Consider the following 23,952-nt stretch of genomic DNA (forward strand, 5'->3'; position numbering starts at 1 on the left):
GGAGGCCGTGGGGGTAGCCGTGGCTCAATGGGTAGAGAGGGTTGTCTGGCAACCGCAAGGTCAGCGGTTCAATCCTTGGCTGCTATGTCCTGTGCCAAAGTGTCCCTGAGCAAGACACTGAACCTCAGGTGCTTCTCAGCAGCCCACTGCTCCCAATAAGCTGGTAATGGGTTAAATGCAGAAGCGAAGTTTCATATGTAAATGACAACTGTAATACATTTCCAGAAGAGATCCATGTGTACATAAAGGTAAAGAACTAAACCAAAATTAAATGAAACCTAAATTAAAGGTACTATTTTTTGCAAAAACCCAAATGTGTTTAGGCAGTTACACGGTTCTTGTTGTGTTGGCTCTGTTCTCCAACACTCCATATTAAATGAAACTGACTATGAAGTTAATGTGCCGACTCTCATCTTTGATTTGAGCGGGTTGATCACATTAGAACGGTATAGGAATTGTAGACATTTTTAAACATAATCCCCAAATTTGAGCTGATAAAATAGTTGGATCAACTAAGATAAACAATCACATTGTTTTTTTTGTAGAACCTTGGTGGTCAATAAATGCAGTTTATGCTAAATGGTGCCTCGTGCGTCTTTATCAGAAGCCAAGGGCTGTGACAGAACATCTTTATTTGACACCCGGGGAATGAGACCGGACTGATATATCAATAAGATCTGATAGAACATGCAATTTGGAAACAAACATACCCAAACCACAATCTTTTCCTAACCAAGAAGTAAATCTGCACTGCAAAAATCTGTAAGAAGTCATTAGAGAAGAACAGACACATTGGAAGTCAAGATAAGGAAATGTCAGCTCGTACATTTATTTTATTATTCACAGGTGAACACAGCAGAGGCATGGATTGTTTCATATCCCCTCTGGGGCACATTCAGCAGGGCAAAATGTCCACGTATGATCGGAAATAGAAATATGTAATGCGGGGCCACATATGCCCCCCAGAGATGCAACAGTTTATTTTACCAACACAGTTTGAAACCATTCAACCACTGATCTCTATCAACTGGAGTCGATGTTTACTTCTATCTTTCTTTTTTTTTTGTGCGCAGGAGAGTCCGGTTAGAGTTCATGTGTCAAAGATTTACCAACAGTCCAACAGGCAGAAAGCACAGGACCAAAGGAGCGTTAGGATGGATCGCAGACTAAAGTAGGGACGAGTGGGGGAAAGCCCTGTGGTGATGGGACTCCCCCACTCTGGCACTGTACACACGGACATGCTTTAGACAGGAAGTGTGTGTGTGTGTGTGTGTGTGTGTGTGTGTGGTGGTGGGGGCTTTATTTATCTCCACCTACGGCCGCTTGTCTCTTGGGGTTTAGTTCGGGAGTAACCTGAAGGAAAGGTTTACGTTTGACAGAATGAAAGCGAATAGAGAGAGATCCATCCATTTTCACACAGAGGGATGGAAAGAGCAGAGCACAGTTCTCTTCAAGTGACAGCTCAATCCGCGCTGCTGTCTGCCCTTCAGAGAGACAACTTTTCATTGAGTCAGACTGTGCAAACTCTCGCTCACGAAAAAGCCAGTCACATTTACGAGTCTGTGACTCTATGTGTGTGTGTGTGTCATCGCCTCAATCTCCACGGCAATAATGTCCCATTCAGCCAGGAACCTGCTGGGATAAGAGGTGGGGGATGAGGGAGGAGGGGGTTGGGGCTTAGTCAATCAGGGGGGGGAGAAAAAAAAGCATAAAAATGGCCGCCGCGCCCCTCGCCAGGTGTTGGTGCAAGAATCAGACTTCCGAAGATTATTCAGCTCCATTTACCTTTTCGGGATCACGCAGGGTGCAGCAACCCCGGGTGAGACCAGGGTAACCATGGCAACACATGCCGACCGTGACATCTTGTGCATCTGTGTCGGCTGGAAAAAAAACATTCAGCCGGAGACAAAAACACTTTGCAGAAACAGACATTTCAAATTCAATGCGGAAAAAAGTTGGTTCTCAATTAGTCCAGGAAGTCCGTGAGAGGGATCCCTGGGGGGGTCTTAGAGGAAGCTCCAGGGAGTCTAAAACTTTTCATCCACTAGATATTTAATTGTACAGAAATGATCCCAGTCACAAAGTGTACAAGAATGAGACAGTTATACAACTAAATACCAAATCAACAGCACAAATCTGGGAAATTGGTGAAATTAATTTCACACAAACCCCTTAATATGCACAGTATGACATAGTTTAAGTGCAAAGCTGGACAAAACAGAACACTAGATTAGAAATGAGAGAGTTTGTGCTTTTTGAGGGGGGTATCAGAGTTCTTTGACCAATAAGGTAAATATGACATAATAGATATTGGCCAGGAAGTGTGGTCTACCTCCAAAATGAAAGAGCTTCCTCTCTGACTGTGTCTTCATTTAATTTCAGATGAAACTGATAACTCACTAAAGGGAGACTGTGGTCCTTTTGAAAGACGATTTAACACATTCTTCCTCATGCAGTGAAAAAATCTAATTCATTAGACATAAAATGCACCATTGCTCAATTCAATACACTGAGGGGTATTTGCTGCTACAGCCTCACTTGATCTGTTATGAACAGTAACTTGTAGTCAGCGGTGTAGTACTATTTGTTTAAGTATCTGAGCACACCAATTATGCGTGCAGCGCCGGCACTACGTATATATGCACGTCACGCTTTGTGCGCAGGGTACTGAGTGCCTGAGGGGGGGCTGAGACATGACAAATTCGGAAAATATGGCCCCAGAAAAAGCAACACAAGTCGGGGCAGAGAAGAAAATTAAGAAGGAACTGCATAATTTTATAATGTAGGTGACTGTTCAGTGTGCTGCTTTATTATAAGCTTTAAAAATGTGTGAGAATCAGAAGCTTCTGCTGGATTGAAGCTATTTGTTTGTAGTTGCACTCTGTAGTTTGCACATTTGGTTTCCTTTTCTCAGATTTTTTTATACTAGTAAGTCTAAGAAGACAATTGAAATGTTGTCTTCTCACAACCCATTTTTATATAGGTTTGTATACATTTTGAATTGATCTATCACAGATTATGTTTTATTTAGATCAAATCCTTTGATCTAAATAAAGTCCTGGTCCTGGTTAAGTTGTAGCCACACAAAATTGTGTGTCAGTGATGAATGAACCTTCAAGTGCTTTAAAAAATATATATGAATTTACAACTGGATTATGGACAGTGAATATTCTGTTTCCTTGCTTGCAAAAAAATAAGTGGCGGCACGTCATTCCGGTGCACTCCGGCAGCACTACACCTATACTTATGGGGGCCAATGTTAGCTAATGTTAGCTAACTTAAAGACAGATATTGTTGTGAAAGAGACAAGAGAAGAGTGACTCAATAATAGCTATTGTTACGCTATGTTTTAGCATTTAGCATTATCCAGTGAATGTTGGTTGTAGCTTAAGGGGCTACTGTTGAGCAAAAGTTACATAGTCTCGCTTCATTCAACTCACATGGCTTTTAGTGGAGTCTCTGGCTGGTCCATGGTAGTCTAAATGCTGTTCCAGAGGCGTTAACAATCTGTCTGGGCGAGTTTAGCACAAAGACAAAGCTGGGGAAAAAAGCTAACGTAAATACAAAGTATAAAAACGCACCTTTTAACAATTCAAAAGCTGTCTTTTTTTGGACAGTTCATTGGAGAGGCTGCTCACCTGTTGTACCATAAGTTCTACATTTGTCAATGAGTCAGTAGTAGTTATTTAGAATTGTGTTTTTCAACTTTGATAAGGTTAGGCTAGTAAATGTCCCCTGCTTCCGGTCTTTTCACTAAGCTAGGCTAAACATGTGCACCAACATGAAATTAATATCCTGTTTTGTTTAAATAAGTCTGAAAAATAAAAAAGTGCACACATACGTTAAAATGTCAGGCAGTTCCTTTACATAGGATACATTAACCCATAAATAAATAGATAAATACATAATAATGGGGAAGCAGGGTCACTATTAACAAATGACATCTGCCTTTTGAAATTCTACTACAGTTTTATTGCAATTGCTGAGACACAAAAACTGGTACCTGTAGCACAATTATTGAAACTACTAACTTGTATATTTTATCGATTGATCAGGTGTGCTGGATTATAAGCACATTGTCTGCTTTGCACTAAGTTTGAAACTCTAAAACACACTTTTTGCAAAGAACTACACAGAGTTATCTTCATTAAACACATGATTTAAAGCTATGTGTTTGTCTCTTGTACCACACTCAATTCTGAACCCCCTGCACCCAGAATGCACCTGTGAAAATGCAACAGCTTGAATGCCATGAACAAGATTCAGTTAAGGTCATTGTGGCTGATGCTGTTATGAGTTTATGAGTATTGAGAGTAAACATGGATTCTAAGTAATAATATTTTATACACTTTTTTGGGTGTTTGTTAGTAAAGTTGTCAACCAAAAATAGAATAGTTAGTTTTGAATTAAGTGTTTGCTTTTGCAAGATATATTTTGTATTTTAAATATGTTTTTGTTCTGTGTTAACAGTTTGGACAAAGAGGACCCAAGTTTAAAAAATTGTGTTTTGGCAATTGCAAAAGACTGTATTATGACAAAAAAGACATATAGTTGTGGTTTATTTTCTGATATCTGTCATCCAGTCAAGTTTATAGGAACAATTTCTGATGTAAGGTCAAAAGACAATTCAATGCCTCTATTTCCCACTATTGTATTGGAATGAATGGCAAATAAAACCCAAACCATCTGTATGGTTAGTGAGAAATCTTTGTTTTGGGCATTGAGGGAACACCCCCCCCCCCCCCCCCCCCCCCCCCCCCCCACACACACACACACACACACACACACACACACACACACACACACACACACTCGTCTCTCAGTACATCCTGTCACATTGGGTAATTCACTTTTTTGTTGTATCAGTTCTTCCTCGAACCTGACTCATGTCTGACAGATCATCAAGCATCGAGGTAAATGCTCCGTGTGACATCACCAAAGCCGTTAAAAAAGAAGAAGAAAAGGATTTACGTATACGTTTCAGAGGGGCCTTTTTTCTTTAACATCTTTTGAACCCAGAGTACCAGACTGAGAGCAGGGATTCGGGAGGCAGAGAGAGTCGTGGGCAAGAGCTGCAGGAATTTCACATTTAGCGACTGTGACTGTGTTTGTGCATCTATGTTTATCTGCGTGCATGACTGAGAAATGACGGTGAACTTGTGTGTATGTGTGTGTGAGTGTGTGTGTGTGTGTGCGCTGATGCGTCAGGACCTACAGAGTGTGAAATGGAGCAGGGAGGTTCAGGATTCAACCGCGACACACTGCAACACACACACACACACACACACACACACACACACACACATGTCTCTCTCTCCCTCTCTCTTGCTCCCTCGCGCCTCGCCCCGTGCCACCAACCCCTCATCCTCCTCTTTTCTCTGCCTTCAATTTCCTCTCCTTCCCTGCTCCCCCCCCTTTCCTCTTAATTTTCTTCTTCTGCTCCTTCCTCAATTTTACCCTCCCTTTCCATCTCCTCAAATTCTTCTGTATTTCTCCTTTATTTCGCACGCTTTATCTCTCTCTGGATAAAGCTCTCCCCGCTGTGGAGTTTGTCCTCCCCCCTTTGCTCTGCCTTTATCTCCCGTTTGGATGCCATGTACGCGTAGCAGCATGGAGAGAGACGTTGACGGGGAGAGAGAGGGAGAGCGAGCGAGAGAGAGAGAGAGAGAGAGAGAGAGAGAGAGAGAGAGAGAGAGAGAGAGAGAGAGAGAGAGAGAGAGAGAGACAGCATCCTCATGTCAGGCCACTGATGGATTAGAATACTAAAATACTGGAGAGAGAGAGAGAAAGCAGACACACTAGACATTCAAATCTGACATGGATTGTGTGTGTGTGAGAGAGAGCATGTGCGTGCATTTTTCGTGCGCGTAAATCTGCATCGCGCTAATAGAACAATAAAACGAATGCTTCTTTCTGAGCATGCACACACACACGCACATACACACACACACACACACACACACACACATACACACACACACACACACACACACACACACACACACACACACATCCTCTATTCCTCTGTCACCCTGGAGGCTTTCTTTCTTTCTCTCTCTCTCTCTCTCTCTCTCTCTCTCTCTCTCTCTCTCTCTGAGTTGATTTAACGCATGGCTTCTCTGCTTGTTTATTTCAGTACATATTAATGTAAATCACCGGTGTCCACTTCCTCTTCTCTCTCCCTCCCTCCCCTCCGCTGTCTCTCTTCCTCCCTCCGTCCATCCCCCTTGTTGTCCTGCCACCGGGTGTCGGCCTGACAACAAACAGCAGAGACAACAATTAAAACGAACAACAGCTCCTGGGTAAAAGTCTGCCGCTCTGACCACGCCAATCAGACGCCTGCCCTCCCCTGCTGATCTCAATTAACCCCCACTATTGGGGGGGGGGTTGGCTATCTTCTTCGATGTAAGGCAGGGGAGGATGGATGGAGGGAGTGATCCTGAGGTCAGAGGAAACTGCTCATCACCTTAGATGCATTCCAGTGTATTCAGACTGTTGGACTGGAATCCACCTCAGAAGTGGTTCAATCAGCCAATGCAAGCCGACTTGTTTCAAGCACTCTCGAGTATCAAAGCGTCATTTGTGACTCGTCCTAAGCCCAGATCACTGCTCTTTCCCAGTTGTAATATCCCTGTTTATACTCACTGGTGTGATCCAACATCAAACAGAATCCTCAGACTGAGCTCACTCTCCGGCTGTGTGCGACATCCAACAAGCTGCACCAGTTGAAATCTCAGCAAGCCTTTTCTAATAGAGTTTTCCATGGAGTTGGAATTGAGAGAACGATTCATTCATATGCAGATATCTGTTTATTGAAATTAATAAAAAGCTAAATCGCAGACAGATGATAGGCGATGGTTCTGAGATTGAACTTCCCTCAATGCGTTCTGCCTGTTTTGCTCTCCACACAGACTGTTTATTTGCAGCAACCAAAGTAAACTTGAACATGATTGGTCAATTACTCGGACTACAAACGGACTACAAAACAAAATCATTTCAAAAAACTAAATCTTGTCCCCTTTCCAACAGATTCTGCATTGATATGCAGACATCTTTTTATAGAAATTAGTTGACTTAATTTATAATCATTTTTTTTTCTAACAATACAGCAGTTAATTGAAAAAAAGAAAGCTATTCTTACAAAATCTCTTTCAAATTTGGGTATTTTAGACCACAATAATTATAGTCATAATAATCAATCCTGGTGGGACTGAGAAAGAAAAGCAAAATCTGCTGTGGGAAAATGTTGGATTATCCCACAGAACTGGCAAAGTCCTTTCTATAAATTACAGCGTTACTTCTTTTCCACCAACATGGAACGGGTTCCGTTCCAGTTCGCACACCTATTGAACCCTTCGGAGCATTCCGACCGACAATAAAACGGTTTGAAACCCGAATTAGCGACATGAGTATCAAATTCTACAACAGGTTGTAAAGAGAGGATGGAAAAGGAAAAAATGGAGAAGTCAAGTGAGAAGTCAATCAAACTTTCTGCCCTTTACTGTTTGTGTAGCTCACAGAACACGACAACGGCACCAACATGCTCTGTAACCCATTATTTCCAACTGACGGTAAAGTTTAAACTGGCAGCATGCCGCTGTGTGCGCTGAACCCAGTGGCGAGCACGGAACAAATCGCTTCCCATGTGAAAGGTGCTGTTCTAACCGCAGTCCTTAATGCCATTTCACTTTGACACTACTTATATTTTTATCTGGAACATGGGCTTCATCCACTTCAATTACTTTAATAATTGTGATTTTATGTTTACAAGTGCAAACAGCTGCTAACGGCAAACTATATCAATAACATTCTCTTGAATTCAGCACTATGTGCGTGTGTGTGTTGAATAAAATTGCATTACATCTGAACATTGTTGTCACATTATGCCACATTGTGAACTCAATAAACAAAATATATAAGTTGTCAGGAACACCGTTATGCTCATATTGCCAAATTACTTTATGTTTTGAGGTGCACAATGTGTTTCATAAGCTCTCTGATGAAGCCTGATGAAAACATTTAACATAAACATTTGCAGCCATTACTATGAATGAATGTTTCATTGTAATCAGTGTCATCTGTTGGATTCAAGTAGCTGATTGCTGTCAGAGTATTTACTCTTCAGCCTGCTGAATGTTTAAAGAGGTATCTCACGTGAGCCGACGGAGCTTTTCTCTGTTTCTTATCGCTGTTTCACTTGATGGACAGGCGCTTTGTCTGAGGGGTGTGTTCAGACAGAGGCCTTTGAGATTGTGTGTGTGTGTGTTTCTCAGCAGTTGCACACTAAGAGAAAGAGAGGTCAAAGTACACTGCAGACCTGTCACCCCTCTCTCTATCTCTCCCCTCATCCTTTCATTCCCTCTGCAGTTTAATTCCTCCGTGGCGCCACAAAAGCACAAACCTCTTCCTCTCTTTTATTTTTGTCCTTCATGTCCTTTTACTTCTCTTTCTCTCTGCTTTTCTTTTTTCTGTCTTTCATCCTATCCCTTCACCTTATTCCATTCCTTACTTCCACTCAGTGTCCTTCCATTATTGTTTTTTTTACTTTTATCCTTTTCTCTTGCTGCTTTCTTATTGGTTTATTTCCTACTTTTTTGTCCTTTATGCTTCCTCTATTTTTTACTTCCTCTCTATCCTATTTGTTTCCTCCCTTTTGTCTCCTATCATCTCCTTCTCTTGTTTCCCTCTGTTCTCCTCTCCTCACTTTCTTCTTTCTCTTGCTTTCTTTCCAATCCCCTTTCCTCTCATTTTTTCTCCCTCTTCTTTCTCCTTACTCTCCACCTTCACTGGCGCCCCTGCAGATGGAATTCGATTTTACACGTTCCAAGAAATAGGAACGGTGGGAAAAAAAATAGTGTCAGCAAAAGATTTATAAGACATAGAAAATCAAGAGCCGGCGATTCTCTCTGCTATGTTTGTGCTCCAGGGTCTTTTCAGTTCTCGCTATAGCGCACTATTTCTATCATTGCCTGATGCACACACACACACACACACACACACACACACACACACACACACACACACACACACACACACACACACACACTCTCCTCCCTCCAGGAGCCTGTCAGATGATAAAGAGATGTTGTCAGGGACTGATTACCAGCCTCCCAACTAAAAGCAAGTAAAACATCAAACGCACAAAGACCACACAGGGACTTGGCCTTATTTTTTTTCTCCAAATGTCTCCTCCATAAATCTCTCTCTCCCCTACTCATTCTTCTAACTTTCTTCATTCTGACGCTATGTCGGTGTCAAAAGTATAGCGAGTTTGCCTGCTGGGGAGCTATTTGATTTATTTTGCCGTTTTAGAGTTCATATTGTTTCTGGTGTATTGTTTTTATTATGATGGCTTTATTCATATCGGTGCCCGTGGCAGACCGGGTCCCGGTCCTGAGTCACCGGGGAGGGGAGATAGGGATGGAGATAGAGCAATAAAGCAAGAAAGAGCCGCATTGGCTCAATACATAGCAGGCGTATGTGTGTGTGTGTTAGTCTATATGCGTGGCTATGCTGATGTGGGTGGGAACGACAAAGTGCTAAAATTATGACAAAAAAGCTTCACCCAATTTTCTTTGCGATCTCTCTGCCTGATCCCTGCTCGCAAAAACACGCACGTCACACACTTGGCACTTGATGTTCATTAAACAGTGAGAGACAAGTGTGTAATTTGTCATTCGCCGCGGCTGTGGACGAGGGGCGGCAGCAAGGGGGGAGGAGGATCCCTCCATCCATCACCGTGATAAAGTTAGACTGATGCATCATATATCAGGGCCCCCTTCCTCCCTTCAGTCATTGTTAGGGTGACCCTTGGACAGGTAAGTCACAACCAGTGGGACAAATCATCATCCATCAATGAGTTAAAAAAATAAAATAAATAACAACAACAAGGTCCGACTGCAGCCGACGGGCATTTGTGTATGTGTGAGGTGTTCACATCCAAGCAGCCACTTTGCTACACTCCCACTCAGATCCTTTGTCCTGTTTACTGTCCCATCGTCTGATTTGACTCCAAAAAATGCACCATCTATAAAGTTTTTTCTGTGACTTTTCAATTAAAACGACTATAAAATTAAGATGGGCCATAGGCCAAATGAAGGCGTTTGGAGTGTGGATGCAGCAATTTTTGCGTAGCTGCCAATGATGGCTAGTTAGCAGACTTTTGGTTTTGGGTGTTCATTACTTTGACTGTGTTCCCGATAAAAAGTAGATTGTTGGATTTTGGAGTAGCTATACATTTTTGTTTGTCTATACAATGTATACTTAACAACTTAACCAGCTAGGTTCTTTAGCATGCTAAAACCTTTGTTTGCACTTTGCCAACATAACATGTACAAACCTTTTTAGGCGTCCTTATTTCCATGTTGTCAAATTTCAGGAAGCCAAAAGGAAGAGTTTGGAGTATGTTTCTGCATCGCCAGAAGTCTGCTTGGGAATGTTCTTCATTTTAACAGAGCCGCTCCAATAAAATAAGCCGAGATCAAGTGATGAACTACATAGAAAGTTACCATAATGTTGCAAACAGAATGCAACATCGTAGTAGATGTGTTTGAGTGCTAAAATGCTAATATTTGTTTTGCAACACCCTTGCAGCCTAGCGTGATATGCTTGTTAGCATGGCAATTTGTTAGCATGGTAAAGTATGCTACGGTAATGTGATAAGTGCATTGTGTGCTATGGGGAATGGGATGAATAGGAAAGCGTTCTACGATGGTTAGCTCCTCTGCTAAAGGCACACCTGATGAATGGAAATGTAGCCTAGCTAGCTTGCTACTTTCATCATGGTACATTTGTAGCCTCTTGCTAACAAGTTAAACATTAACTGTGCAAGCTAAGCAGTTGTTTCTACTCAGCTGCTTGCAGTTATTATCTGTACGATATGACGAGCCAATATATATATATATTCTGCTCACACATCTTGCCAAATATTTGTGTGCTAACAACCCAGCAAGCCACTCTAATTAACAGATATGTTTTTCTGGACCTTTGACAGTAAGAGCTACATTCTGCTCATTGGATGATGGCAGCATGTGAACACCTAACACGACTAGACCTTTTGTGCTCCCGGGATATTAATACACCACTGCAGCTGCAGTAAGACCACGTTGAACAAAGTGCCATTTTCAAAGGAGGAAAGGAACGAAGCAAGGACAAAAGTGAGGAATCAAGAGGATGCTACTGACAAAATGCGAAGTCCATTTCTCCACTATGTTTCCTATAATTTTACAGCAATCAGTCCGGGGTTGTTGGCAGGTTCATCATATGTGAGCGTGTGTGTGTGTGTGTGTGTGTCTTCTCTGTATCTTGTTCTAACCCCAGCTGAGGGAGGCAGATAGAAGCAGAAGGAGCAGTAGGATGGCTTTAGGAGGGCCGGCGGTGAGGGATGCGGCCCCACCTGTCCCGGGGGAGCCCAGGTTGGAGACGGTGGCCCTCTCCGAGTACAGCGGGATGACATCAAACTGGCCACCTTCGTCGATCACCTCCGCTGTCTGTGTCTGTTCCTCCTCTTCCTCACTCTCCACCACCTAACAGTGAGAAGATGGAGATAGTAGAAATCCTTTCTCAATTAAGATATTTTCACATTTCACAATGCTTTATTAAAAAAAGCAGCAGCTACATGCATCTTACAACTGAAGAAATTGTTCTCCTACACTCTCAAATGGTAAATAGTGAAGATGAAGTTCACGCAAAGCACTTGCATATGATTTGGTGATTCATAATTTGTATAACATAATTTTGAATAGAATGTCAAGTTTTAAATTTGAACTTCAATGGTAAAATTTATATTTTGAATAGAATATAAAGTTTTTAAGTTGAAATTGAATGTTAAATTCCAACCTTCAATACTAAGCCCTACAGACAGGCACATACAACATATGTAGATTTGAAATTGGTGAGAAATTGTTAATACCTAATTTGTATTTTATTACTTGAAATTGTGTTTTAAGACTGAAGTTGATCAAACATAACTTGTAATAAATCATTTCAATTTGGAATTGACTTTAATTTCCTTTAAAAATAGAAAGAAAAATATAGCATATAGTAAAATACAGTTGATGTCAGGCATAAACCATCTTTCTGAGACACTGTATTGAACAAGCACAGACAATTCATCCTGCGTACTTAATATTAATACTAAAAAAGTGAGTGATGCATGATGTGAAGCCATTTTTAATTACATTTTTAAATTTAATATCAAAATCATTAAGCAATAAATGATTGTGATAAAACAAGCAATAAGTGCACAATTTTTCATGTAAATATTTTATTTATTTTTGCATGTCAAATGTCATTGGTAATAGTCACGTAAATACAGCCCAGCCCAGTAGACCTCGGCATTGTGTACATGTTGGAATAATGTTCATATTGGATGCTTCCACATGATTTACATGCTAACAGTCACTGTGAATGTAGGACGTTCAGTCATAGACACCGGCATCAAGAAATGTACCATTTATAGCAGATTTGGTGGAGAAGGATGTGCTCTATGAGAACCGAGAACTGTGAGATATCCCCCTAAACAAACACATACACGAACATGAGATATTTTTGTGTTGGAATCGAAATTTGCATGTGGACCTGTTAATGTGTATGATGTGATATTTACTGTATAGTTTGCAGGACTAATTTTTGACAGTGAACAGGAACACATTTTTTGCACATCATTGTGCTGATAGAAACGCTTCAAAGAATCTGTCTAATCTAAAGGACTGTTACAAACAGGTCATTTAATTTGGAGTATTTTTTTTATTTTGTTGTGCTGCCATGTGCAGACATTAGAAATAACAAATTTTCAAAATGTAGAATTTTAAATTTTTGAACATTATTGAATCAATGTTTTCAATAGCTGCAACCCAAATTATATCGATAACATTAACATTCTTGTCAGACATTTCGATCTCAGAAGCAAACAAACTCTTGTTCAACACTTGCTCGAACAAAGATCTGCCAATAGAAATCGGATGCCATGTTTTTTATATCATGGAAGTGTAAAATCAAGGTTGACATGACTCTTAATGTTTTGTCATTACATCCATGTTTGTTTGCCATCTAACACAATGTCGAATATATCATGCGTGTCCATGTGCGAGTACTTTGATCGTCTTTATTTCAAACTTTCGAGCTGTTGATAAGTATGATTCACTGCAGTGTTATGGGTGCTGACTGTTGACTGACGCCCAGCTGTTTGGCCTCAATGATATGCACTGACATCTGGAGGAGCCCCAGGCCCGTGCTAGGTTATTGTGTGTGCAGGTTGTTTTTCCAACAATAATAATACAGCACTTCATCATTTCATTGAAATGCTGCATCTGATACCTGCTTGTTTTATTGTGTTCAGATTTTTTGAACTGACGTTTTTCGACTAATTTTTAACTTTTCATCATCCAGTCTGACTCGCAGAAGTAAACAAGGTAGTTGTCTTGTTCCCCTTCGGGGCGCAGAAACAGATGATGGTTAGGTTTTTCTCACTTTTGGAAAGTGTTGTGAAATTAATTTTGTTCATTACCAGTAAAAGAAATACATCTAATATCTATTGTGCGTTTGACAATCATTTCAAATGAAAGCCTGACCTGCAGTAAGAGCACCTTCTTTCTCTGCAAAAAAATGTTCTCCAGCCTATTCTTAGTCTCCCTCATGTACTGAGAGTCTTGTGACCTTTTCTTTGATCTGCTGCTATTATAACACACTTGTGGGGGACAGAAAAAAGCCTGAAGAACATTATTAATATTTCTTTGAAGATAATTGGAAAGAAGAAGACAGGCTTCAGTTCTTTTCAGGACCAGCACATGTCCAGGAAACATGTACTGTATACAGTATTCTTTAATGCTGTCTTTTGCTGTAATAAGAATATAGTTATTGTATTTTGCCTTAACCTCCTGTGAAGACAGAAGTATATTTTGAAAAGAGACTATGACGTATTTTTACACAATGTCACTGAGGCATTGTGGAGTGGTAGGTAGAGCATCATAGAGGCTTAATGCCACTGACCAAGCTGCGTTATTTGACGCATTGCTGTGAGAATGTGTTGCTACAAAGGAACAAAAACAACACCTGTCACTTGCTACCCGATCCATTTGTCCTGCCCAATTGGTACTGCGTATGTGCAATTCTCAACAGAGGAAAAACAAGGCAGAACTCGTTAGCTCCTCCCATCAGCTCCAGAAAATAACTGTGTCGCTGTTTCCAAATTCCATGATGTAATTCATCTCGCTTCTTTCTTATCTCTGTTGAGAGTTGCACATGCACATTATCAATTGGCCAGGTGCTAGCTGAGAGTATAACATTAGCAAAATGTAAGCAATTTGGCGATATTTTACACTGGAAAATGTGATAATAAAAGAAAGTTATATGGCATTCATTCTCTTTATCAATTTGTTTATGTTTAACAAAAGGGTTTAACTTTATGGCTAGGCTTAGTTAAACAAAAAAAAAAATATATATATATTTTACAGCTATATATTATATATAGCTGTAATATATATATATATATATATATATATATATATATATATATATATATATATATATATATATATATATACACACATTTTTTTTGTGGATCGGTACTCTGTATCGACAAATATGCAAGTCCAGGGTTTGGAGCATCTCTCGTGTAAAGACACACAGAACACATTGCATGTGACTGGATCAGACAGACCACATCTTCAATGGTCTGTCTTGAACTGTTAGATCAAGACAGATTAGATCTTAAATAATTTAACATAAACAGAAAAAGGCTATTACTTTTCAATACTCAAAATAACTTAATTTTCATACATTCTCTTATTGGCTGGATAGCCCACTGTCAGTAAAATGAATATCTCTACAAATAGGAAAATTAATGGTCTACTGGTATTCAAAATCTCATTAGAATCCCACCTCGCTACATATCTGATTGCCTTCCTTGTGGAAATGGAAACATGTAAAACAAAGAGCAGTCATCTGTGTGTCCAACAAATATGACTTGTTTTTTTTCTTTGCTGCCTGAGCGGATACTCTGCTTTTTGAAGTGAAAACTTTCAAATTCTGGAAAAAATCACTCCAGAGAAACAAGCCAAAGCTCTTCGGAGAGACGAGACGAGCCGCTGAGTGACGGACGGCTGAGGAGGTGTGCAGCAGGTATGGATAGAGGGGGGTGGGGGTGGGGGGGATGGAATGAGCTGAGATCAGACAGAAAAGAATAAATGACGAGAAGAGAAGGTAGGATTGGAGGAACTGAGGAGAGAAGAGAAAAAGGGAAGTGGGGGATTTGAAGAGAAAAAGGGGGGATACATATGGGCATGAATACATTCATACTAATGAAGCCTGACTGATGCACTGCTTCCAACCAGCACCTCATCTAATCCGCTCACTGGGAGAGAGACACAGATGGACACAGAGAGGGAGAGAGAGAGAGCGGAGGAGGGCAACTGAGGAAGAGAGAGAGAGTTGGAATCCCCTCTTGTCTGGCGGCCCAGATTATCTCTGGCAGCTAGGCATGCTGGGAGCCGGGGAGCCACAGCAGATTGTGGTCCGGCCAAGGTTACAGTAGCCAGCACCCACGATTGGATTGGACCGCGTTTAACGGTCAGCGTTGGGACGAGGGCAGCCAGGAGCTGCTGCGGAGATCTTGAAAACACATATGTGTTCACAGCATATTTTAGCCCGTCTGCACATTACTGAGCTGGCAGACTCAGACCTGATCCAACGGGACTGGAATCAAAACACGTCTGGGCTAAGACTCGTCTGCGTGCCACAGACTGTCCGGAGAGGATGCAGTCGGGATGGCTTGAACATTTGCTTGGTTGTAATTGAGGTGTGACCCTGAACCCCCTTACCCCCCATACTGCTCAGCACCAAGTAGGATAAAATGTATATGAACTGAAGGATCACTTGTTTCAGATTGGAAAATGTCCACACTTAACTCTTAAACTCTAGCCCTATTTTTAGGCCTCTGCTCGAAAATTGCATACACATACTAAAAAGAGTGTATTTCTCTAACTACAAGGTCTATTTTAATATTTGTATGTTATAATAAAGGTAACACTTGTGAGATTTGTTCAGATGTGTAAATATCAGTGTAAATGTTACTGGTTAAGAGTAAATGAAGATGGCACACAGCTCAAATTGAAAAGTTTCAGGTTCTCCTGAAAAAAAAGCACTTTTATTGTTATTTCTTTGAAATGATGCAGCTGACAGTCTAACTCTCCCAAATCATAGCACAACATGTGAACAATCTCTCTGCAAATTTTGACTTTGATAAAGTGAAGCAGAACAAAGTTAGAGAGCTTTTAGTACAGACAAGTAAAACTGTCATTTTGGAACCAGCTGTTCCATTGTAATTTTATATACTATATAACTATATATTTCACTTGCTTTCTCACTAATAGTGTTCAATCTATCCAAATACAGCAGTTTGGCATCATTTTGAGAGCCTGAATCCTCTCTGAGCCTGATTCTGTCTGTCATCCATGGGATTTTCTCATCTGAATTCCAGTTTCTATGTGTCTGTGAGGACCTATCTCAGCCTATGATTGGTCGATTTCAGTCAATGAACCCTCCTTCGACGCGTCAGAGTCCATACAATTGAAGGGAGACCTCGTGGGTTTGATTGACAGAATCGTTAGCCAGTCAGAATTAAAAACGTGGCGCCCCTCGTGAAGCATAAAAACTGATTCGCCAAAAGTCAAAACCCTCTCCCCAGGTCCCCAAGTTAGACAGACCCTTGTTTCTACCCAGGAACATTTCAGAGAAACACAGGATATACGTAGAACACATATTTGAAGGAATTAAGCAGGGATTTACTGGAGAACATCGATCAAGTAAGGAGCTTTTATGATTTTGATAAAGCGGTTTGTGCTTCTGGTGTTTGTTTGCTCACAGCTCTGTAATGGTGGAATCTGTGTCGAATTCTCTTGCTGTTTGCTATCTCGGTTGTCCGTGTTAGCCTTTAGCTTTGTGTTGGTATCTCGGAGCGGAGTGCGTAGCTCGCTGAGTCATGGTGAAAAATACGTGACATTGTGGTAAATCTTCTAGTTGATTATATTAGTTGTGTAGAATTGTGTTTGGAGTGTGTACAAATGGCTTACATGATATTGTTGCCCATACTTTTTTCTTTTTTTTTAATCAAAATTAATAAATACATTTATATTCGTTTACGTGCATTTTTTTCGACGGTATATGCTACCCCCCTGGTCCCGAGTGCCCCCGAATTTGGGGGCGTCGTGCATAACAGGTGGTTCAATCTGAAAAATGCTATTCCATCCAACTATTATCTTTCACCACTTATCCTGTTCAGGGTACATCCTGGACAGGTCGCCAGACTATCGCAGGGCTGATAAAATAAAAATAACATAATAATACAAATAAAAATGCTATTAATGTGTAAAAATAACCCCAACAACGTCCAGAGCTGAATCAAATTCTAACTGAAAAACGGCACAGAAGCCTCCGTTATCAAAACCCTAGAAACACCCTTTGAAATAGATGGTTTTAGTATTTTATGTAAAAAATGACCAACAGGCCAGGGGGGTGAAGAGACTTTTAATCAAACTGAGCATTGAATACAGGGAAACCCATTTTAACCTAACACAGGAAGAACACGCAAATAATGAGTACATGGCCACCCCACTGTTTGTAAATGTATCCAATACTCTTCTCTATTTGGTGTTCCAAAATAAAATAAACACACAGTCAAAATTAGGCTACTTCCATAAAGTTTTTACAGTGTATTTGGAATGTACTTAGTTTTTCTTTGTATATTACTTTTAATTAAATCACTATTTTATGTACCTTGTATTTATTACTGTGAGTACTGTACTATTTAATTCCTACTTTTGTATTTTTTGTACTTTCTTTTAATCATATCTTATATATAGATGTTTGTTTTTCCTGTCATTTATGTAAAGCACACTGAACTGAGTCAGGAGATAAAATCATAGAGTGTGGTGTTGAAGGAATCTTTGGGTTTTCCATCTAATTCAGTCGCTAACCATTGTTCTCATTATGATTTTTGATAACTAGAATTGGGACACATGCACCATGTGTGCAAGCAGGAGAACTGATGAGAACAAAATTGGCAGAAGAAGCAGAAAAATAATGCGATGTGCTGTGAGTGAGTAGCTTTTATCAAGTTTCGGTGCAGAGATCAGCTGCAGTTCAGCTCACTCTGGTGTTCCTGCTAATCTCTCTGTAGAGTTTACTGTCCTCATCCACAGGTTACATTGAACACACATTGCAGCATGAAGAAGAATTCAAGTTATTGTGGGGTTCCTTTAGTTGCTTTGTGTGGCAACCTATAGTTCAACCAGTGAGTTGTCTTTGCATTTACTCAGTTGTTGCTGTATTGTGCTCCTTTCTGACTGTCACAACTAAACAATTATACACGTTGATGGAAATAGTTGGGATATATAGAGCTCCTTACCAACATTTAACTAGAATCCTCAGTCTTTTACCCATACTTCACAGGTGACCAAACATAAAGAGTCATGCCCCTGATTGTAAAATAATTAATTCAAACAGATCAGTACAGCACCAGTGTTCATTTGCAGTTTGTTGGGTCTTTGCTTGAAATTAAGCTTATTTCAGCTGTTGCTTAAAGATTGTGAGATACTCTGAAGTCTCTTTCACACATGTGGTCTATGCATGAAAAGTTCCTGAATGGGGTCGTATGTGAATGAGAGCAGGGATTGATACTCTGTACCACCAATTTCCCAACTCAAGATCTAGTAACATTTCAGAGAAATTGCCGATAGGTATGGAGGGTTTAAGAGCCCAAACTAAATATATAAATACATAACTAATTATACAATTAAATGCTTAGATTAATGTGTAAATAAGTCATTGTGTAATTTAATGCTTGATTGTCACCATAAATAAATGGCCTCTTTAAACCTCAATAGGTACGCCTTTGCTGTGAATGAAAAAAGTAAGTAAGCTAATCACAAGACTCCGCTGATGACGTATGTGAATCCACGACTTTAGCATTAAAAGACCTTAATAAGCTCCCCATCTACTTCTTTTGTTGAGGGGGGTAGACCCCCCCAGCAGAGGGTTGAGATGACATATCGTTTTTATATTTTTGTATCAGGCATTCTCCAGGTTCACAGGTGGATATCTTACATCTTGTTTGAGTTCTGGATAACGTAAACTGTATTCATGAGGCCCTTCCCATCGCCTGGACCTCAGAACTCCCAAAAAACAGTGCTCCTGTTGGATCGTACGCCCTCTGTAGAATCTTTTGAAGGCTTGCCAAAATTCTTTGATAATTCCATGCCCCTGAGCTGGTCCTTTGATCTTCAAATCTAATGCTGAACCATTATTGTGTTCTACTACCACCAAAGAGAGGTTTCATCTTCTCATGAGGATTACAACTGTCAATAATAGCCTGATCTGATCAATCACAACTAATACCGAATGACATATTAAAAAAAAAAAAGTCTGTATACACAGTATGTTGTGAGTAACATGCATTAGTGCACTACAACAGTGGCTACCATTCAGAACTGGGTTACACATCATGTTAATCTGCTATTAGTGCTGACTAATATCCTCAGCACTTCCTGCTGCATGCTGCTTCACAGTAAAAGCCTTACAGTGGCGTTCCATTGAAGCTGTGCATTTCAATTAATACACTGCAATCTTCATGTCAATCATTTTACGAGATAGTAATGTGTCTCTGAGGTCTTTAAAACAAATCTATGAAAGTGAACCAATCGTTCTATTGGAATCTGTATGTTAACTCTAATGTATTGCACATTGATGTATTTAAAGGTGAGACGAGTTTTCTCCTAAACAAACAAAAGTTCAGTTAACATTTAATGTTACTCCCCAAAATACATGGTGTGTATCATTGGGCTTTAACAAATGTGTTGAATGCATCTCCTTCCACGTAAAACATTTGCAAAGCAGATTCGTATTTTAAATTGTGCGTTGTTCACTTGCTGTCAGTGTTCTTCTTCACACTGCTTTTGCTGCATTGCATCATATGTTACCATGTTACCGCCGCTTTTACATCATTGAGATCAATTTGAGGCCATTGACAGCTCAATAGGGCTACTAGAGGTCAAAAACTCCACAGGGAACCCTTAATAGAGGAAATTTTCCTTTTTTTAAATTCATGACTTATGTTGTTAGAACTCTACAAAAAAAATAATTACATGGATTCTATATTATTGTTCTTTTTGACAATCAATTAATCATTTCAGACAATTTCCGAGCAAAAGATTTGAGGATTTTCTGCTTTTCTTTGTAAAAAAAATCTTTGTGATTTGGACTGCTAAAGACATATATAAACATCACTTTTAGCTGACTTTTTTTTAGCAATGTAAGCAGCAACAAATTGTAAAATGGAGAACAGTGGTGGATTATTTGAATTAACACATTTTTAAATTGGAAAGATGTGGCAACTATATAAAGAAAATCTGTTGACACAAACCAAAAGTGAATAGTAACAGTTAAGTAATAAAACTGATTTAAAAGCAATGGAGATAAAACAAATGCAATAAATAAACAACATGCTGTGTGACAGTGACAGGATGAGCTCAAACCAAAGAAAATAGAAAAGGCCTTGGGACAAAAGGTAATTTGAAATGCGAAGGCGACGTGCGCAATGAGCTGAGGTGGTACTCACGATGTTGTTGTGCTCAGGCAGGTGGTTGGTGCTCAGCAGCTCATCCTCCTGAACCAGCGGGGAAGGTCTGGGAGCCGGAGGGGGGTTGATGTCTGCAGGCAGGGAGCCGGGGCTCCCCATCCAACTGATAGAGTTACCTGCATGGAGACACAACCCCATCACTGCCTGTGTGTGTGTGTGTGTGTGTGTGTGTGTGTGTGTGTGTGTGTGTGTGTGTGTGTGTGTTTCTGAACCCTCCTGGCCTGCGTGCTGCGATGCTGCATCTGAGTGGGCGTGAACCTACAGATCTATTTGGCAGCTTTATTGTCCGAGCTGTCGGCGGCTTGATAAATTGTTGAATTTTATGGGAAGTGCATTGACGCATCGATCCCGGCTTTAGTGTTTGGACATACAGGCTCGGTGTGTATCGACGGCCTTATCGACAGCTGCTGTGATTGAGTGACAGCCGGAGGGGCTTTACCCTCCGGCTCCTCTCCTCGCACCTCCTGAGCCCTGCAGAGGCCCGAAGCTGCAGATACACACTGTAAAGCTCTTATGAATGCTGAGGCTGTAGCATGTAGCTGACACATAAAGAAGTAGAGTTCAGTTCATGCTGTGAAAGTTGCTGTAGGAACCAGCTACCAAGACAGATTCAGCAGACATTTGTGTCGAAGACATTTGTTTTTAATTTATTCCCTTTGAGTTGTTCCTCAGAGTGTCTTCGATCGTGACAAATTAATTCTGTTTTCATAATTCGGGTCCTCAGATACATAATTCAAAACAGGGGTTATTAAAACAATAAGGATAGCAGTATTGTTGGTAAGTCTTTTAAATGTGACAAACAATCCCCAAAATTCTAAATAATCAATTGATTTTGGGTAAAAACGTCTGAAACTGCACACAGGGCATCATGGGATAGGAATACATAACATGAATCCATACAAAATAGTAATTATAATTTGCTTTTAAATTCTATTTTTGATTAGACCTGAGAAAATGCCTCTAAATAAATAAATAAATGTGCATGCAGTGGGAATCAAAGGAATCTTTCAACTAAATTTGCAAATTTGCACCAATAATGAGTTTAGTTCCACATTTTGGGAAAATATTTGCATTTTCCTTTTTTGAGTGAGATGAGAAGATTGAAACAAATCTCATGTCTGTGTGTTTAGTGTAGAGCTGGATTCAGGATGCGGTAAGCTTACTTTAGCATAAAGACTGGAACCTGAGGGAAACAGCTAGTCTGGCTCTGTCCAATGTTTTTAGTTTTTTTTAAAACACACCTACCAAAAGATCTAAAGCTCACTCATTACCTTGATGTATCTCTTTTATTTAATGTAATATAAAACAGAGATAAACAAAAAAAGGTCTCAAACTGCCTCTTGAGAAACAACAGTTTATAATCCCTGCACTTATGTGCAGTGTCTCCGACTTCGGTGTGCGTTGCCAGATACAATTTCTTTTCTACTGCTTCTTGTTATCGACAATTAGAATTTGTTTGTTGAAATATGTTGTTATATTTAGAGTGTATTTAATTTCATTTTTTTTTTTTAACTTATTTGTTACATGTTCAAAGTAAATAAATACATATAAAATGAAACAAAAGGATTGTCACTGTCTCTTCATATTCATCAACAGGAATCCCATTAGTTTATAACTGTATGAAAATAATTGTGAAACCTGTGCAAGATCGATATATTGTTAATTTTCATGGACAGCCGACTGTCTTTAAATGTTGCCGTGCAAGGAATTGAGGCGGCATTATCGTCTTTCCTTTGGTAAAGGATGGTCTGGTGTTTCCTATGCTAAAGGAGCCAAGAAGGGAAGCATTGAATCACCTCTCCTTAGCATTTAGAGAATTCAAACAGCTTTTATCATGGCTGCCACTTAGATACTTCCGGGTCATTTCACTCAGTTAGGAACCTTCCTAAGCAAAAAAGGACTTTCCGACCGCAGCCCAGGACTCTGGTAAGCTCTGCATGGTCATGGTGCCCAACTGTTGTTTGCAACAAAATAGTTCCAGCACATAACTCCCTCTAAAATTACAACATGTCATGTTTGCATTTAAGTTTGTGTTCGGATTAAATTGACAAAATGGCAAATGTGTGAGCTTTAAAGGTGTTTCATAGTTTTTGAACTATGGCCATAATAGCTGTTTCCCTCTGCTTCCAGTCTTTATGCTACGCTAGGCTAACCACATCCTGATTAAGCTCTGTAGTTAGGCACCTTTAAAAGCAAGCTTTTCAATCCCACTACATGAAACCTTGTTGTATCAGTTTTCTATGGGTAGTTTCACCTCCTCTGTATGGTGTGGCTACTTTTTGTCTGATTTTCACCAGACATTTTAATAACCTCACTATAAAAACAACAACAATAAAAATGACCAGAGGGCCCTTACCCGTTCTTCCCGCTCTATGTGAAGTAGTGTACACAAGTATCCATCAGATGCAATGCACATGGTAGAATCCACATGGCATTTTAATTAGATTTTGCCTATAGAGTCCCAGACAACCACCCGTTCCCCTCTCCTGAAATACTAGCCAGCCCAAGGTTGTGCATAAATGATTTTGTGGTAATTTCATTAAATGCAAATTTAGGTGATATTGTGGTACAGCGGTGCATACTCCTAAACAAATTTGCAATTAATCGAATTGCCACAATGAAACTGGCAGATTTCAAACCAATAGCTCTGGTGGCCACTGGGGCAGTTGCCCAATTTAGTCAGGTCATTCTCACTCCCAACTCGTGAAATACAGTAGCTTGGTCAGAGGCTCTTTGCTTTCACATTGTGACTCTCTAGATACCCCTCTAGTGTCAGTTCTGAACATCTGTCCTATACATGCACAGAGTCTCTTTTCAAAAATAACTTCCAAGTTCAAGTTTACTGAGTTTTAAGGTTTACTTAAGCAAAAAAAGCACTTGGTTAGGTTTAGGAAAATATTGGGGTTTGGGATAAAATAAGTGTGTTTATTATGCAACAGACGTTAATACGTAAGTAACGTAACAAAACAAAGGTAAAATAAGTTAACACCAACTTTGTTTCCCACTAATAGCTGTCTCCTTGGTGAAAGTCCTGTGTTTGTTTGACCCATCATACCTCCCTTCCCATGCGCCTTACGGACTCGCTCTTTATACCCCGCCATTGCTCTGAGCGTCTAATAACAATGCAGTGTCTGCGTAACAGACAGAGCTGGAAACTCAGTGGCTATCTGCAGGTCTTTTTGGCGAGCTGCTTCGGGTGGCAAGCTTATGTTTCAGAACGAACGCTCAAGAGCGAATAGTTTCGAATAAAGCTGGGTGTGTCTCATAAAGACACTAAAGGGTCCCTCGGTGCCTTGGAACCAAGTGCCGGTATTTGACTA

At 40.2% G+C, this 23,952-nt stretch overlaps 1 protein-coding gene across 1 annotated transcript in view; it reads right to left on the bottom strand.

Moving 5' to 3' along the window:
• Positions 1-4,779: 4,779 nt before the first annotated feature.
• The window catches only part of LOC137875179 (GDNF family receptor alpha-4-like), a 55,739-nt gene continuing 36,566 nt past the window's right edge, over positions 4,780-23,952 (bottom strand). The window contains exons 7-8 of the mRNA XM_068714203.1: positions 20,612-20,748; positions 4,780-11,525 (exon numbers count right to left, since the gene is read on the bottom strand). Of these exons, the coding sequence (XP_068570304.1) occupies positions 11,310-11,525; positions 20,612-20,748 (353 nt within the window). The 3' untranslated portion in view covers positions 4,780-11,309. The remainder of the gene's footprint in view (positions 11,526-20,611; positions 20,749-23,952) is intronic.

This window comes from Cebidichthys violaceus, unplaced genomic scaffold (genome assembly GCF_023349555.1).
Source record: "Cebidichthys violaceus isolate CVI_PGR_0920_01 unplaced genomic scaffold, fCebVio1.0.p SCAF_2, whole genome shotgun sequence".
NCBI classification, from domain to species: Eukaryota; Metazoa; Chordata; class Actinopteri; order Perciformes; family Stichaeidae; genus Cebidichthys; species Cebidichthys violaceus.